At 45.6% G+C, this 17,861-nt stretch overlaps 1 protein-coding gene across 1 annotated transcript in view; it reads right to left on the reverse strand.

The window, feature by feature from the left end:
• Positions 1-17,861, reverse strand: part of LOC140351024 (serine/threonine-protein kinase 32C-like) — a 238,271-nt gene that overhangs the window by 123,016 nt on the left and 97,394 nt on the right. Inside the window, exon 2 of the mRNA XM_072436658.1 lies at positions 14,441-14,496. Coding sequence (XP_072292759.1) covers positions 14,441-14,496 — 56 coding nt within the window. The remainder of the gene's footprint in view (positions 1-14,440; positions 14,497-17,861) is intronic.

Below are 17,861 nucleotides of genomic sequence, written 5' to 3' on the forward strand. Positions count from 1 at the left end.
TAGGAGGTCCTCATCTACATGATGCATATTTCTGGCTAAATCTAGTTTAAAAGTGTACAAAAATAAATCACAAAAACGTACAAAAGATCAATTATAAGGAAAACAACAAACAAGTAGGGCGGCAGCTGCTCGATTACGTGTATTAAAACCAAGATGATTTCAATCCACATCCTAAAATGAAGGGAATGAACAGATGAAATAAAAGTAGATCTCCCAGAAATAGACAGTTGTAAATGCACTACAAGTACAAAGACACAATCCATGATCACCTTTTCCACTCAAGGAAACACGTACTATACTTACACACTATTAAGGCTTAATGCTAAGAATCTTGATTAAAATGCTACGTGTAATTAAAATGATCTTAATGTCACAATCCTACAACAAACATCTCTTTCGCTCAATCAACGTCATATCCTAAAATCCAAAAGACAACTATGCTTCCTTCATTCTACCTATATATTTTTACCCAGTGCAGTTTGTTTGTGGCTTAGAGTATCTCAACATTCATCTCCGTCACTCGCCTATAATTGCCCGCCTCCCCATTGCGCTGTCACCCGTCTCCCTCTCGACTCCGCTCCCCTCGTCCCCCTGAGCACTTCCACAGGACGAGGGGCATTCCTGTTCCCGCTGGGGGGCTCATTACCGGCCCGCACACCCCTGTAATCGAGTACAGACTGGTAAACATCTCCCCAGAGGGACAGGAGGTGCGAGAGGGGAAAAGGGTCAGGGTGGCACGGGCCTCAGCCGGCGGTGGATCGACCCTTAACTAACAGCTCTCACTCCGGAGAAAAGGACATCATTACAGGGAGGGAGAGAGGGAGAGGGAGGGAGAGAGAGGGAGAGGGGAGAGAAAGAGAGGGAGAGAGGGAGAGGGGAGAGAAAGAGAAGGAGAGAAAGGGAGGGATAGGGGAAAGGGAGGGAGAGGGGAGAGAAAGAGAAGGAGAGAAAGGGAGGGATAGGGGCGAGAAAGGGAGGGAGACGGGAGAGAAAGAGAGGGAGAGGGGAGAGAAAGCGAGGGAGAGGGGAGAGAAAGAGAGGGAGAGGGGAGAGAAAGGGAGGGAGAGGGGAGAGAAAGGGAAGGAGAGAAAGGGAGGGTGGGGGAGGGAGTGGGGGAGAGGGGAGAGAAAGGGAGGGAGAGAAAGAGAAGGAGAGAAAGAGAGGGAGAGGGGAGAGAAAGGGAGGGAGAGGGGAGGGAGTGGGGGGGAGGGGAGAGAAAGGGAGGGAGAGGGGAGAGAAAGAGAAGGAGAGAAAGAGAGGGAGAGGGGAGAGAAAGGAAGAGAAAGGAAGAGAGAGAAGGGGAGAGGAAGGGATGGAGAGGGAAGGAAAAGAAAGGAGGGGAAAGCGTGAGAGAGAGTGATAAACATGTGACCAGTGTTGTTTGTGCGCTGAGCGAGATTTACGGCAGCTGCAACTGTTAAACGATATAAATATAAACTCTGGAGGTGGAGAATTACCAGGAAATCATCAGAATTACTCAAACGTCACTTAAATCATCACCAAACAGAATATTGTTCCTGTAATCGTTGTGTGCAGATTTTTTTAATGAGCGTATTATTGTTTTTTTGAGATAAATGTGCCGCTCACCAAACAATGAAACTCCACTATTGTTAAAGAATAAGAACTATATCTAATTATTTGTTGTCAGCTGTGATGTTGAGATTTATTTTCTTTTTTTTTTACATCAAAAAAGACAAAACAGAAAGGGGGACACACAACATTAAAGATTGCAAAAAACACTCAAAGGATTGATTGCAAAAATACACACAAATATCGAGCTGAACCAGGTAGAACATAAGGCAAGTAAAGGAGTAAAATTAGAAAATAAGGGCGTGGCATCAGGAAAAATAATGATAAAAAAGAGGAATTAGAGCATATTAAGTTCTGAATAATCGTCCCATTTTGTCCTTTTTTTTTTTTAATTTGTCTATTGTCTATTTTTTCCACTGTGCGTTCGTCTGTCATGATGTCAGTCCTTAATCGTTGGAGCGGTTTGAGTCATACGTTCTTTAGTGAGGACCTTCTTCCCAGGAGAATGTTCCAGAAGACAGGATTTCTACAACATCACATTGTATCGAGCAAAAGTACAATATCATTTTAAAACACTGAGTTTGCTTCATTATAAGTACATGTTCTTCCGCCTGGCCCGGAGCCGGGTCAAGGCGGCGGCAGAGCAGGGACGCCCAGAGTTCTTCTGGAGGATCCCCGGGCGTTTCCGGAGAGACTGGCTTGTGATCAGCTTGCAGGTCCAATACCGATATGCAAAGTGCTATTTCATACCGTAACCTCATGTTCTACGTTCATCCATCTCGGTCTGTTGTGTAAATCAATAAAAAGCCATGTAGAAGTTAAGATGTCTGCGAGATTCAGCGACTCTGAGTGTCCCGGTAACTGCGCTGACTGTCCCTGGGAGCTCACGTACACGCTGAACACTCCATCAAAACAAGCCATCATTTCTAGCAATGAAAATAGTGCGTTGAGCCCACTGGTCACTTCAGTACGTAAAAAAAGACGCTGGAGAACGAGCCTGTTGCGCAGACTTGGAAGAAGAATCCGCTGGGAGGATTTACTGAGCTCTTCTTTAACAGGAAGAGAGCTGCTAATTCAGAAAGACGCCGGGGGGAAACTGCGACAGCGCAACAGGAAGCCGAGCAATTACACTTCAACTAAACTATATATGGACATCCTGCCTGTCACCGCCACGACACAAGTGAGATGTTCTACTGGAAACGACCGCGCGTCCCATTATCTGTCTGCACTTGGCACCTGGAGGACACATGCACCAAAATACCACAATATCATCTTTAAATAGAAAGTGTGGCGTTGCTGGAGCTGCCGCGCTGCATGTTACTTTTATGAATGCTGTATGTTACTTTTATGAATGCTGTATGTTACTTTTATGAATGCTGTATATTACTTTTATGAATGCTGTATGTTACTTTTATGAATGCTGTATGTTACTTTTATGAATGCTGTATGTTACTTTTATGAATGCTGTATGTTACTTTTATGAATGCTGTATGTTACTTTTATGAATGCTGTATATTACTTTTATGAATGCTGTATGTTACTTTAATGAACGCTGTATATTACTTTTATGAATGCTGTATATTACTTTTATGAATGCTGTATATTACTTTTATGAATGCTGTATATTACTTTTATGAATGCTGTATGTTACTTTTATGAATGCTGTATATTACCTTTATGAATGCTGTATATTACTTTTATGAATGCTGTATATTACTTTTATGAACGCTGTATGTTACTTTTATGAATGCTGTATGTTACTTTTATGAATGCTGTATGTTACTTTTATGAATGCTGTATATTACTTTTATGAATGCTGTATGTTACTTTTATGAATGCTGTATATTACTTTTATGAATGCTGTATGTTACTTTTATGAATGCTGTATGTTACTTTTATGAATGCTGTATGTTACTTTTACGAATGCTGTATATTACTTTTATGAATGCTGTATGTTACTTTTATGAATGCTGTATATTACTTTTATGAACGCTGTATATTACTTTTATGAATGCTGTATATTACTTTTATGAATGCTGTATGTTACTTTTATGAACGCTGTATATTACTTTTATGAACGCTGTATATTACTTTTATGAATGCTGTATATTACTTTTATGAATGCTGTATATTACTTTTATGAATGCTGTATGTTACTTTTATGAACGCTGTATATTACTTTTATGAATGCTGTATGTTACTTTTATGAACGCTGTATATTACTTTTATGAATGCTGTATATTACTTTTATGAATGCTGTATATTACTTTTATGAATGCTGTATATTACTTTTATGAATGCTGTATGTTACTTTAATGAATGCTGTATATTACTTTTATGAATGCTGTATGTTACTTTTATGAATGCTGTATATTACTTTTATGAACGCTGTATGTTACTTTTATGAATGCTGTATATTACTTTTATGAATGCTGTATGTTACTTTTATGAATGCTGTATGTTACTTTTATGAATGCTGTATGTTACTTTTATGAATGCTGTATATTACTTTTATGAATGCTGTATATTACTTTTATGAATGCTGTATGTTACTTTTATGAATGCTGTATGCTAATTTTATGCTAATTTTATGAATGCTGTATGTTACTTTTATGAATGCTGTATTGCTTTGCCAACACCGGTGCCTTTACTGTTTGTATCTGTAAATAACTGGGATTGAAATGTCAGGAGGGCGGGAGATATCAGCGCTTATGTGAAGCTGTAAATAAGCCTGAAAAGATGGATACGCGTAGACTACAAAAATGAGCTTACCGTATTTTCCAGACTATGAGGCGCACTTAAAAGCCTTTAATTTTCTCAAAAAACAACATTGTGCCTCATAATCGAGTGCGTCTTATATGGAATAATTTACCCGTATTTTCTGGACTATAAGTCGCACCTTTTTTCATAGTTTTGGCCGGGGTGCGACTTATACTTATATTTATACTTATATACTTATACTCGGGAGCGACTTATATGTGATATTATTTGTTATTTTCACACTTGCAACTGCATTTCATACTCCAGTGCAACTTATATATGTTTTTTTCTGATCTATTATGCATTTTTTGGCTGGTGCGACTTATAGTCCAGAAAATACGGCATATCTCGCAGCAACTGCCAAAAGATTACGAAGAAAAGCAGGCCACTTTCCGTGCATAGTGCATTAATAAAGTTCCACTGACTTATCTATTTTTTTTCGCTTAATGTGCCTTATAGTCCGCTGCGCTTTATATAGGAAAAATTATCAAAAATAGACCATTCATTGACAGTGCGCTTTATAATCCAGTGTGCCTTATAGTGCGGAAAATACGGTAATTTTCTGCACACAAAAGTTACATTATTTATACATTTAGAATGTATTTACATTTTTCCGTGAGATTGGAGGCACAGTGGGTGTATAAGTAGGACTACATAAGCCCTTTCTGTGCGGGGTTTGCATGTTCTACCTGTGTTGTTGGAGGATATGGTTTAGACTGAGTATCGACCAAAATCCAAATAACTCCAAATAACTGCAACTCTTATTTTACTGACTTTTCTCTTCACAAACTGACTAAAACTATGATAAATATTGACCAGAGACAAAAAACAGGAGAACCACTTTAAATCTCCAGCACAGGTCGATATTTCGAAGCTTTATTTTGACACTTTAGAGTTTGTAGTAGAATGTATTTGCGGATGAGTTTGTAGTAAATTCAAATAATCAGTGTCAGTGTCATATTGGTCCAAAAACACAACCATTGGCTTCTCTAGATTGTAAACTCTTCTGTTGCAGCTTCAGTCGTGAAAACATCTCCACGTACACATACTAACACGAGGCTAAAACAGCTCGATAAGAAAGGAACAAACCAGACAAAGGAACAGACCAGAAATTATAGTTGTTGTGCTAAAACTGAGCCACTCGACTTTATCATGTGTCGGCCGTGTACGGATCGTCCCGCTTCACAAAACAACACAACAAAGATTTATTCATGAGAAAAATAGGCAAAGAGTGTGTGACGTTTATGAAGTTGGATGTGAAAATCAGCTTTAGTTAGTATTCAGAGGTGGTCAGGTCGTCAGAATAGTTTGAATATTGTGAATAAAAAGGTTTAAAGTGATATTTCTGCACTTTTGTGGGTCATTTTAACCTGGCCAGACGGATGAATTCTCGTGATATTTGTTTTTCACTCTTGAGAATCCATCTGGTCGAGCTCGTGCTGTTAGTTTGGACTATTGTGTATTTGAGGAGGAAGTCTGTGTTTAACAACAGTTTGATTTCTTGTTCCGCTGTTAGGTTAAGTTGATTTGGTTTCACTTGTGGAACAAAATGTGATTATATATTAAAACACAAAAGAATGTGATGGATGAAAAACCTTCACATGTGACGACCACATGACACGCTCCAGTAAAAGCAGTACAACATAAATCAATCAAAGATACACATCAAGTTGAAATAGTCGTGTCGTGTAGACAAGCGCCAAAGTTCTAAAGCCGACGTCTGAAAGCCTTTTTGAACTGATGATGTGAGCGGTCAGGAGAGGAGGAGGGAAGATCGTCTGGACAGAACACTGAGTACGTGAGGAAGGCGCTCCGATGAGATGACCGCCACGATGGAGACCATGACCACCACGATGGCCCGGGGCGATCATGACCACCACGATGGCGACCGTGACCACCACGATGGCCCGGGGCGATCATGACCACCACGATGGCGACCATGACCTCCACGATGGCCCGGGGCAATCGTGACCGCCACGATGGCGACCGTGACCACCACGATGGCCCGGGGCGATCATGACCACCACGATGGCGACCATGACCTCCACGATGGCCCGGGGCGACCATGACCACCACGATGGCGACCATGACCACCACGATGGCGACCATGACCACCACGATGGCCCGGGGCGACCATGACCACCACAATGGCGACCATGACCACCATGACGGCCCGGGGTGACCATGACCACCACGATGGCGACCATTACCACCACGATGGCCCGGGGCGACCATGACCACCACGATGGCGACCATGACCACCACGATGGCCCGGGGCGACCATGACCACCACGATGGCGACCATGACCACCACAATGACGACCATGACCACCACGATGGCCCGGGGTGACCATGACCACCACAATGGCGAACATGACCACCACGATGGCCCGGGGTGACCATGACCACCACGATGGCGACCATGACCACCACGATGGCCCGGGGTGACCATGACCACCACGATGGCGACCATGACCATCACGACGGCCCGGGGTGACCATGACCACCACGATGGCGACCATTACCACCACGATGGCCCGGGGCGACCATGACCACCACGATGGCGACCATGACCACCACGATGGCCCGGGGCGACCATGACCACCACGATGGCGACCATGACCACCACGATGACGACCATGACCACCACGATGGCCCGGGGTGACCATGACCACCACAATGGCGACCATGACCACCACGACGGCCCGGGGTGACCATGACCACCACGATGGCGACCATGACCACCACGATGGCCCGGGGCGACCATGACCATATTCGTCATGACGTCACACCTTTTCCCGACTGCTTCCGGCGAGCCTGTCCAAATGTCCAGAGCCAGGTTCGGTCATTTTACACCCATTTCACATTTGTCTGATGATTAAAACTTGACAAATACATTTATAGAAAGGCCGTGGCTGCAGAGCCGCGGCGCGGTCAAATAGCCTCATGGCTAACCCTAACCCTAACCCTAACCTTAACCCTAACCCCAAGACCTAACCTGCGCGGTCAAATAGCCCAGCAGTTTCAGGAGCCGCGGCACAAAATAACATGGCAGTTTCGCGGCTCTGTAGACACTCCCTTAAAGAAATACCGTATTTTCCAGACAATAAGTCGCACCGGCCAAAAAATGCCAAAGAAAAAATCATGTATAAGTTGCACTGGAGTATGAAATGCGGTTGCTTTGGTGATACAGTGCAACATAAAACAATGATGAAAAAAACAACCTTTACAATTCAAAAAGAGAATCTGCTATAATGAGGCCAAAAGGAGCACGTGGCGTCTGCACCGACAGAAAGTGTGATTGTGGAGTCGGATTACAGCGTCTCTCGAGTTTGTCCCGGCTCAAAGCTCATATTCTGCCCATGCAGCGCAAACCTCAGCCTCTTCATCCTCTTCATCCTCTTCATCCTCTTCAGCCTCTTCATCCTCGTCAGCCTCTTCATCCTCTTCATCCTCTTCTGCCTCTTCATCCTCTTCATCCTCTTCTGCCTCTTCATCCTCTTCGGCCTCTCCTGCCTCTTCAGCCTCTTCATCCTCTTCATCCTCTTCAGCCTCTTCATCCTCTTCTGCCTCTTCATCCTCTTCTGCCTCTTCAGCCTCTTCTGCCTCTTCAGCCTCTTCTGCCTCTTCATCCTCTTCATCCTCTTCTGCCTCTCCTGCCTCTTCAGCCTCTTCATCCTCTTCATCCTCTTCTGCCTCTTCTGCCTCTCCTGCCTCTTCAGCCTCTTCATCCTCTTCTGCCTCTTCATCCTCTTCTGCCTCTTCAGCCTCTTCTGCCTCTTCATCCTCTTCATCCTTTTCTGCCTCTCCTGCCTCTTCAGCCTCTTCATCCTCTTCATCCTCTTCTGCCTCTTCTGCCTCTCCTGCCTCTTCAGCCTCTTCATCGTCTTCATCCTCTTCTGCCTCTTCATCCTCTTCTGCCTCTCCTGCCTCTTCAGCCTCTTCATCCTCTTCATCCTCTTCTGCCTCTCCTGCCTCTTCAGCCTCTTCATCCTCTTCATCCTCTTCATCCTCTTCTGCCTCTCCTGCCTCTTCAGCCTCTTCATCCTCTTCATCCTCTTCATACTCTTCTGCCTCTCCTGCCTCTCCTGCCTCTTCAGCCTCTTCATCCTCTTCTGCCTCTTCATCCTCTTCTGCCTCTTCAGCCTCTTCTGCCTCTTCATCCTCTTCATCCTCTTCTGCCTCTCCTGCCTCTTCAGCCTCTTCATCCTCTTCATCCTCTTCTGCCTCTTCTGCCTCTCCTGCCTCTTCAGCCTCTTCATCCTCTTCATCGTCTTCATCCTCTTCTGCCTCTTCATCCTCTTCTGCCTCTCCTGCCTCTTCAGCCTCTTCATCCTCTTCATCCTCTTCATCCTCTTCTGCCTCTCCTGCCTCTTCAGCCTCTTCATCCTCTTCATCCTCTTCATCCTCTTCTGCCTCTCCTGCCTCTTCAGCCTCTTCATCCTCTTCATCCTCTTCATACTCTTCTGCCTCTCCTGCCTCTCCTGCCTCTTCAGCCTCTTCATCCTCTTCATCCTCTTCATACTCTTCTGCCTCTCCTGCCTCTCCTGCCTCTCCTGCCTCTTCAGCCTCTTCCTCCTCTTCATTCTCTTCTGCCTCTTCATCCTCTTCTGCCTCTTCTGCCTCTTCATCCTCTTCATCCTCTTCTGCCTCTTCATCCTCTTCATCCTCTTCTGCCTCTTCATCCTCTTCATCCTCTTCTGCCTCTTCTGCCTCTTCATCCTCTTCAGCCTCTTCTGCCTCTTTTTCCTCTTTTTCCTCTTCATCCTCTTCTGCCTCTCCTGCCTCTTTATCCACTTCATCCTCTTCATCCTCTTCATCCTCTTCAGCCTCTCCTTCCTCTTCTGTCTCCATGACTTCACCTTGTGGATGTAATGAGAGTCTCGGGGCAGGACACGAGGCCTCGCGCCGTCTTAACGACAGAATCATCCCGTAATTACTCCACCTTGAGCGGTTTATCATTGAAAAGCATTAGCACATCACATTACACATTATTAGAGTGTGTTTGAGATGGAAGAGATCAGGGCAGGACATTCATTAACACAAGTAAACTGAGGATTTCAATTTCAGCTTATATTAATTAGGCTCGTTCTTCGAATACTAGAAAGAACAGTGGTTAAAATCAGTACATTTAAGACTTTTAAGATTATTGACACTGTAATTATTGTTGGGATTCTGCTGCTTTGGTGTAAGTGTCATAGTATATAGTATAGTTAATATATCTGCCTGATAATTAGATATTTGATAGTGTATTTTTTAATGTCTATAAACATCATAATATTTATATAGATCCCCGTTAAATAAACTAATAATTGTAAAGTAATACATACATTGAGTGGCATATCTAAATGGCATATCTACATTTAAAGAACAATAGCCAAAGCATTTGGTGAAGTGTGTTACAAATTAACACACTTTGTCTAATACACGCTCTCCCTCTTCTCTCTCTCTCTCTCTCTCTTATATTTCTTCTCCCTCTCTCATTCTTCTTTCTCTCCTTCTTTCTTCTCTCTCTCCCTCTTTCTTCTCTCTCTCCCTCTTCTCTCTCTCCCTCTTCTCTCTCTCCCTCTTCTCTCTCTCCCTCTTTCTCCTCTCTCTCCCTCTTCTCTCTTTCATGCCCTTCTCTCTCTCTTCTATCCCTCCCTCTTGTCTCCCTGCAGGGCCCATTACTGCAGACCCACCTCCAGACGAGCTCTGTCTCTGATGAAGGGATCGTGTTGCTCCTTCACAGCGAGAGAAACCTGTTACAAGCTGGAGTGTCATTCTTGATCTCAGCCACGAGGTCCTGGGTTCAATTCCCAGGCCAATCAACACTTTCACAACAGAACTGTCCACTATCTGCTTGTCTCCATGAGGACACTCTGCAGAGGCTTCACACCCGCTGCAGAGGCTTCACTCCCGCTGCAGAGGCTTCACACACACTGCAGAGGCTTCACTCCCGCTGCAGAGGCTTCACTCTCACTGCAGAGGCTTCACTCCCGCTGCAGAGGCTTCACTCTCACTGCAGAGGCTTCACTCCCGCTGCAGAGGCTTCACTCTCACTGCAGAGGTTTCACTCCCGCTGCAGAGGCTTCACCTGCTGCAGAGGCTTCACTCTCACTGCAGAGGCTTCACTACCGCTACAGAGGCTTCACTCCCGCTGCAGAGGCTTCACTCCCGCTGCAGAGGCTTCACTCCCGGTGCAGAGGCTTCACTACCGCTACAGAGACTTCTCTCCCGCTGCAGAGGCTTCACTCTCACTGCAGAGGCTTCACTCCCGCTGCAGAGGCTTCACTCCCGGTGCAGAGGCTTCACTCTCACTGCAGAGGCTTCACTCCCGCTGCAGAGGCTTCACTACCGCTACAGAGACTTCTCTCCCGCTGCAGAGGCTTCACTCTCACTGCAGAGGCTTCACTCCCGCTGCAGAGGCTTCACTCCCGCTGCAGAGGCTTCACTCTCACTGCAGAGGCTTCACTCCCGCTGCAGAGGCTTCACTCCCGGTACAGAGGCTTCACTCCCGCTGCAGAGGCTTCACTCTCACTGCAGAGGCTTCACTCCCGCTGCAGAGGCTTCACTCCCGCTGCAGAGGCTTCACCCGCTGCAGAGGCTTCACTCCCCCTGCAGAGGCTTCACTCCCGCTGCAGAGGCTTCACTCTCGCTGCAGAGGCTTCACTCCCGCTGCAGAGGCTTCACTCCCGCTGCAGAGGCTTCACTCCCGCTGCAGAGGCTTCACTCCCGCTGCAGAGGCTTCACTCTCGCTGCAGAGGCTTCACTCCCGCTGCAGAGGCTTCACTCCCGCTGCAGAGGTTTCACTCTCGCTGCAGAGGCTTCACTCCCGCTGCAGAGGCTTCACCCGCTGCAGAGGCTTCACTCCCGCTGCAGAGGCTTCACCCGCTGCAGAGGCTTCACTCCCGCTGCAGAGGCTTCACTCCCGGTACAGGGGCTTCACTCCCGCTACAGAGGCTTCACTCCCGCTGCAGAGGCTTCACTCTCACTGCAGAGGCTTCACCCGCTGCAGAGGCTTCGCCCGCAGCAGAGGCTTCGCCCGCTGCAGAGGCTTCACTTCCGTTGCAGAGGCTTCACTCCCGCTGCAGAGGCTTCACTCCCGCTGCAGAGGCTTCACTCCCGCTGCAGAGGCTTCTTCACTCCCGCTGCAGAGGCTTCACTCCCGCTGCAGAGGCTTCACTCCCGCTGCAGAGGCTTCTTCACTCCCGCTGCAGAGGCTTCACTCTCACTGCAGAGGCTTCACTCCCGCTGCAGAGGCTTCACTCTCACTGCAGAGGCTTCACTCCCGCTGCAGAGGCTTCACTCCCGCTGCAGAGGCTTCACTCTCACTGCAGAGGCTTCACTCCCGCTGCAGAGGCTTCACTCCCGCTGCAGAGGCTTCTTCACTCCCGCTGCAGAGGCTTCACTCTCACTGCAGAGGCTTCACTCCCGCTGCAGAGGCTTCACTCTCACTGCAGAGGCTTCACTCCCACTGCAGAGGCTTCACTCCCGCTGCAGAGGCTTCACTCTCACTGCAGAGGCTTCACTCCCGCTGCAGAGGCTTCACTCCCGCTGCAGAGGCTTCACTCCCGCTGCAGAGGCTTCTTCACTCCCGCTGCAGAGGCTTCACTCTCACTGCAGAGGCTTCACTCCCGCTGCAGAGGCTTCACTCCCGCTGCAGAGGCTTCTTCACTCCCGCTGCAGAGGCTTCACTCTCACTGCAGAGGCTTCACTCCCGCTGCAGAGGCTTCACTCTCACTGCAGAGGCTTCACTCCCACTGCAGAGGCTTCACTCCCGCTGCAGAGGCTTCACTCTCACTGCAGAGGCTTCACTCCCGCTGCAGAGGCTTCACTCCCGCTGCAGAGGCTTCACTCCCGCTGCAGAGGCTTCTTCACTCCCGCTGCAGAGGCTTCACTCTCACTGCAGAGGCTTCACTCCCGCTGCAGAGGCTTCACTCTCACTGCAGAGGCTTCACTCCCGCTGCAGAGGCTTCACTCTCACTGCAGAGGCTTCACTCCCGCTGCAGAGGCTTCACTCTCACTGCAGAGGCTTCACTCCCGCTGCAGAGGCTTCACTCCCGCTGCAGAGGCTTCTTCACTCCCGCTGCAGAGGCTTCACTCTCACTGCAGAGGCTTCACTCCCGCTGCAGAGGCTTTTACCTTGTGGACTGCTTGGTGTGTTTAAGTCGGCCACTTTCACACCAGAAAATGTGTCCACAAAATGATTGACAGATTATTTTTGTTTGTTTTTTTTTTTTTAAAGATTTTGTGCCGTAGCCTTTATTGACATGAAAACAGTGTGAAATGGTGATGAGAGAAAAGGAAAGGACACAGTCGGAGTCAGGAAAACGAGCCGGGTATACGTGCCCTGCGCCTTAACCACTCAGCCACCTGCACGACTCACAGACTCTAACCACATTGATGCCCATCACGTTCAGAACTTTCAGTCTTAGTAGTTTCCCCAGCGCCAAGAGCAGTTTGGTTCAGAAACAAAGGCATTTACATGTTTAGCGTCGTGTGTAAGTCTTTATCCAACGTGGCACAGTTTAGTTTCCTCAGCACCAGGAGAAACGACAGCGGCTTCAAGGAACAAAGCAATAAGAAACATTAACACAAATTCAGATGGAAATGTATTCCGCAGCCGGCAATGACATTCCTTCGTAACCCAGGGTCGTGTTTCTGAACGGAGCCGGAGCGCAGGCACAAAAGAGATGAGCAAATATTAGTCATGAGATTATTTCAGATGTAAAATGAGGATAAACCACTTCAATCTCGTGAGACGTGAGCGCGCGCTTTCGTGGCCCGGAGTTATTGTGCGAGGAACGCCGGGAAGAAGGTCCGAGCGGTGGACGAGGAGATGGTGTTTTCTGATACGAGACGCGCTTTCTGCAGGTTTGAGCAGCGCAGTCGAGGTCTGAGCTCTGAAAACGGTGATTATTCAAACGTTTCGGACGCCGGGTCTTAAATGTAGGGTTCAAAATGGTCCCTTTTGTCCACTTTTCAAAATAAAATTGTATGAAATGTATCTGTTTAATCTATTTTGATGCATGATTTCCTGTTGTGTGAAGCACTTTGCATTGCTTTGTGTACAAACTGCGCTCTACAAATGAACTTGCCTTGTCTTACACTCGTCCAAAAACCCCTATCTTAAGTAAGACACCAAGAGCTAAAATTAAGAAAAAGGTTATAACAAAAATAGTTGTAAAGAGGCACATCAAGAGCTAAACAAGATGAGAAGTCCAAAGCGGCATTAGAACTAAAACAGAAACAAAGATGGTGCTGAACTGGACCATGAATAACAAAGAGATAAACCAGGATAAATTGGACTGACGTAGCGCTGACGGTTCCAAACCAGGCCTAAAGCACAGACAACCCGTTACCGCCCTCTACAGCGGGAAAAAGAACGTTCGCGTCGATGGTAGCAGCCAAAGGAACGATGGCGATTTCGATTTCCGACGCCACAGCCGCCCTCGTCTGCGAGCGCAAATGGGAAAGACCGCGAGATAAAAAGTAAGATGATCCTTCTTCTTCTCATTATCCTTAAATCAGAGCGAGGCTGCGGTTATTAAACGTGATTAAAAGTAATAATAAGGCCAGTGGTGATTATTCTGTTGGGATTTTAATAATTTACATGGACCACAGCGGAAAAGGGAACGATTGTAATGAGTTAGCAGCAGGTTTTGGAGTAAAGTGTAGTCATCATACACACAAACACACAGATACGCAGTTCTTTGTACACATGTAGTAGTTTTGGCACGTACTCTTGGGAGCTGGTGATCGTGTGAGCGCTTTATGGGTCAGATCGTAGCGATACTTTAGTAGTTTTGAGAGCTTTTACCAGTCGGGGACACCGTAGTTTCTGTCTTATGTCTTTGGTCGATCAAGACTTTCTTTAAACGCCTACGATCCCAGCAGCAAGTTGACCAACCGCAGTTGAATCTAATCAAACTAAATTCAAAATAAATGACTTATACTGTGGCTGGAAAATGCAGGAAACATATCCCAATACGCGGGCAACATGCAAGATTTACGTGTCGTTTTATCCACTGCTTTTCATGCGTTTTGGAGATATACGGTAGTTCGTTTGCAAACTGAGCGTTGAGAATATGTTCCGAAGTCAAATTAAATTGAAAAATGACACTCAAAATTTGAAACACGGCAAACTAAACCTGAGGAATCATCTCACCTTTCCGAAGCTGCCCTTCCCGATGGCCCGCAGTATCTGGAAATGGTCGAAGTTCACTGCAAAAGAAACACAAAAAGACACGATATCGGTTAAGATCGTAACCGCGAAACGAGGAGTCATTTTTACTCCGCCTCCTAAAAAACCTTCAACTTCACCACAAGAACAGATACTCGTGTGGACGATCTTCATCACGGTGCAGTGGCTCAGGTTAACACAGTGTCCCTTTGTTTAACAGATAGCTGCAAATCCTGTCGCAATCGATAACTGGCTTCAGCCCACACGTCAGCTCCGCCTCCTCTTCACTTGCTCCGCCTCCGCTTCACGTCTGGAAGATTCATTGGATGCCCGCGGTGTGTAGACAAGTGTGGAAGTGTGGCTTTAAATGTCCTTGGTCGCGACATTGAATCGTGCGGAATTAAAAGGCGAGAACTTTTATAAGTGTTTGAACAAGAAATTGTGTTTTTCAGGTTTTATCATTACGGAAATTCCACTTTTGAAGATCAGGTATTATAATCGACAGTAAAAGGAACGTAAAAGACAAAAGAAGGACTAAAACTGCGCTACAAAGAACAAAATAGGTTAAAAACAAACAAACATGTGGTCCAAGACATGACTTAAGTACTAGTACTGATACTTCAATGCATAAATTACTTAGAGTGCCCCCTGCAGGTCATGTGACTCATTGAACTAAATGCAGTTAAGATAAATATATTTTTAATTTTGCTAAAAGGATATTAAAAAAAATTGTATCCCAGAATAGCACATGTTTCAGATTTACAATTTCACTTCCTGTTTGTAATTGATGACATCACACTAGGAAATTACCCAGCAAACACTGGGAAAAAACTCTAATGTCACATTTTTTTTATTTGACGACTACAAATATATGAGAGCAACTTTATTTTGTTGAATTAATGTTTTAGAGAGTCAAAAAAGTAGTTTTTTTGTGTAAATTATGCATAAACTTTGATTGAATGGTGTGATGTCACTTCCTGTCACTTCCTACATATTTTTCAACGTTTTCTCCACAAATACCTGCTCGATTGGTGTAAAACTATAATTTATATGTACAACAGGTATAAATACACCAAATAAAGTCAAAATTTAAACATCATAAAAACCTGTCATACGTCACTTTAAGAAGGACAGTGATGTCAGAAATCTATTCTCAGAAGTACAATCTTTATTAAAAATACCAAATAGATGTACTTATTTAAATGTAACTGCCTCCTACATCGAACACGGTCAGCACTAGTTTTTCTTAAACACTTACGGACAAGTTAATCACGAGTTTTGACATTCTTTACCTTGTTTTTAACTCCGATTATTTCTGACCTGGTTTGAGGGCTTGTTTTGACCTTTCACAGACCTGCTTCAGATCTGGTGGTACAAGGAAAGCCAAATAGATAAATAGAACAACTTTACAGCGTGATAAATCTGAAGGTCAAATGACTCATGTTAGAATTCAACCAGGACGGATTAAATGGGCCAAGAATAAGGAAGAACGCACATCATCTTTGAGTTAAACAAGGACTGCAGACGGCTCTATACAAGACTAAACCAGTACTAGACAAAAACTGCTAAACTACAGTAAATATTGATGGATGAATTATGAATAAGAGCAGGTCGTAGAGCGTAAGCAGCTTGGGCTGAAGAGGCTCGACTTGCAACCTCGAGACCGAAGCCCACGCCGCAGAAATCCCTCTGATCGTCGCACTTTTGAATCATAATTTAGAGGAGAAAAAAGAGTTGGAAACGCAGGCGTCTGACTCAGAGCGGTCAGTCGGAGTGTACATTACTACTCCTGAGTCATGCCCATTCAAGTCCAGGGAGAGAATCATTTAAATTTTGCTTTCTTTATTGTGCTCTTTGAAAGCTTTTGAAGACGCCGAGGAAAAATGTCACGATGCATTAGTCCGAAAGCGCTTTGGGACGCCGCTTACATGAAGTTTTCAAGTCAGGCAACGGCTAAGTGGGTTTTGACTCAAGTATGAAACAAAATACCAACTTATGTCATTGCTTAGAACGCGATTGAACCCAAAGAGGCCGATTCGTTACAAAATAGACGAAGAAAAAGCATGTGGTGGCGCGACTTATACTCCAGAGCAACTTATATGTGATATTATTAGTTATTTTCACACTGACAACCACAAGAGGGCGCTCTAGGCTCTAAGCGACGCAGAAGAAGAATCTGCACTTCCTCTACTTACCGAGTTCTCTGTTCTTAAGTCCTCCTTCGAAACACTTTTACACTTTTAATGTACTGAACATGTTGCAGGTTTGTTTGAAGACACCATCTGGGCGCATTAAAACTTCTCGTCGCATTCATTCAATGTCTTAAGCTGGGAAAATGACCAGGATGTCTTGCTCTAAAGAGTTCTAAAGTTCAGTTCTGGTGACGTTGGCTCCTCTCCTTCTCAGTGCTGGAGCTCCACAGACGGCCGACGTTTTCCGAGATTGGAAAACGACTGAATTCTCTGTTCTTAAACCCTCGTCTGCAGCTGAAATAGTCCTGTCTTTCCAGTTTTGAACGTACAGAACATGTTGCAGGTTTGTTTGAAGACACCATCTGGGCGAATTAAAAATCCTCGTCTTATCCACTCGATGTGTTTAAGTGGGAAAATGACCAGGATGTCTTGCTCTAAAGACAGTTCGAGTTCTAGAGTTCAGTTCTGGTGACGTTCGCTCCTCTGCTTCTCAGTGCTGGAGCTCTACAGAGGGCCAGCGTTTTCCAAGAATGGAAAACGACTGAGTTCTCTGTTCTTAAGCCCTCCTTCCAGTTTTTAATGTAAAGAACATGTTGCAGGTTTGTTTGAAGACACCATCTGGGCGCATTAAAACTTCTCGTCGCATTCATTCAATGTCTTAAGCTGGGAAAATGACTAGGATGTTTTCCTCTAAAGAGTTCTAAAGTTCAGTTCTGGTGACGTTCGCTTGTCTGCTTCTCAGTGGTGGTGCTGGATACGCCGACGTTTTCCGACAATGGAAAACGACCGAGTTCTCTGTCCTTAAGCCTTCGTCTGAGGTTGAAATAGTCCTGTCTTTCCAGTTTCTAACACACAGAACATGTCGCAGGTCTGCCTGAGAACACCGCGTGCTTTACATTTCTTCTGCAGCATCGATAAAACGGCGACGAGTCTCATTTTCGCCACGACCGATGCACCGAACGTGATCCAAATGAACGGATGGTCAAGCGTCAGAACGTTACGGCGACAAATACTCACAATTTACATTACAAATTGTGCTAAATACATCACACACTTAATCCTTTTACTGCATTTGACCTCGATAACAAAGGCAGCTATCAAACGTATCGCTTGTGCAACAACTAACGAGGCTTTAAAATCTCAGTTTTGTGCATTTCTTCTCAGTTCAAGCGTGGCTTCTGGAGCTAACGAAAAGCGAAGGATCCGATCGGTCA

Source organism: Eucyclogobius newberryi, unplaced genomic scaffold (genome assembly GCF_026437365.1).
Source record: "Eucyclogobius newberryi isolate DKJ021-1_F unplaced genomic scaffold, fEucNew1.0.hap1 SCAF_8, whole genome shotgun sequence".
Taxonomy (NCBI): domain Eukaryota; kingdom Metazoa; phylum Chordata; class Actinopteri; order Gobiiformes; family Gobiidae; genus Eucyclogobius; species Eucyclogobius newberryi.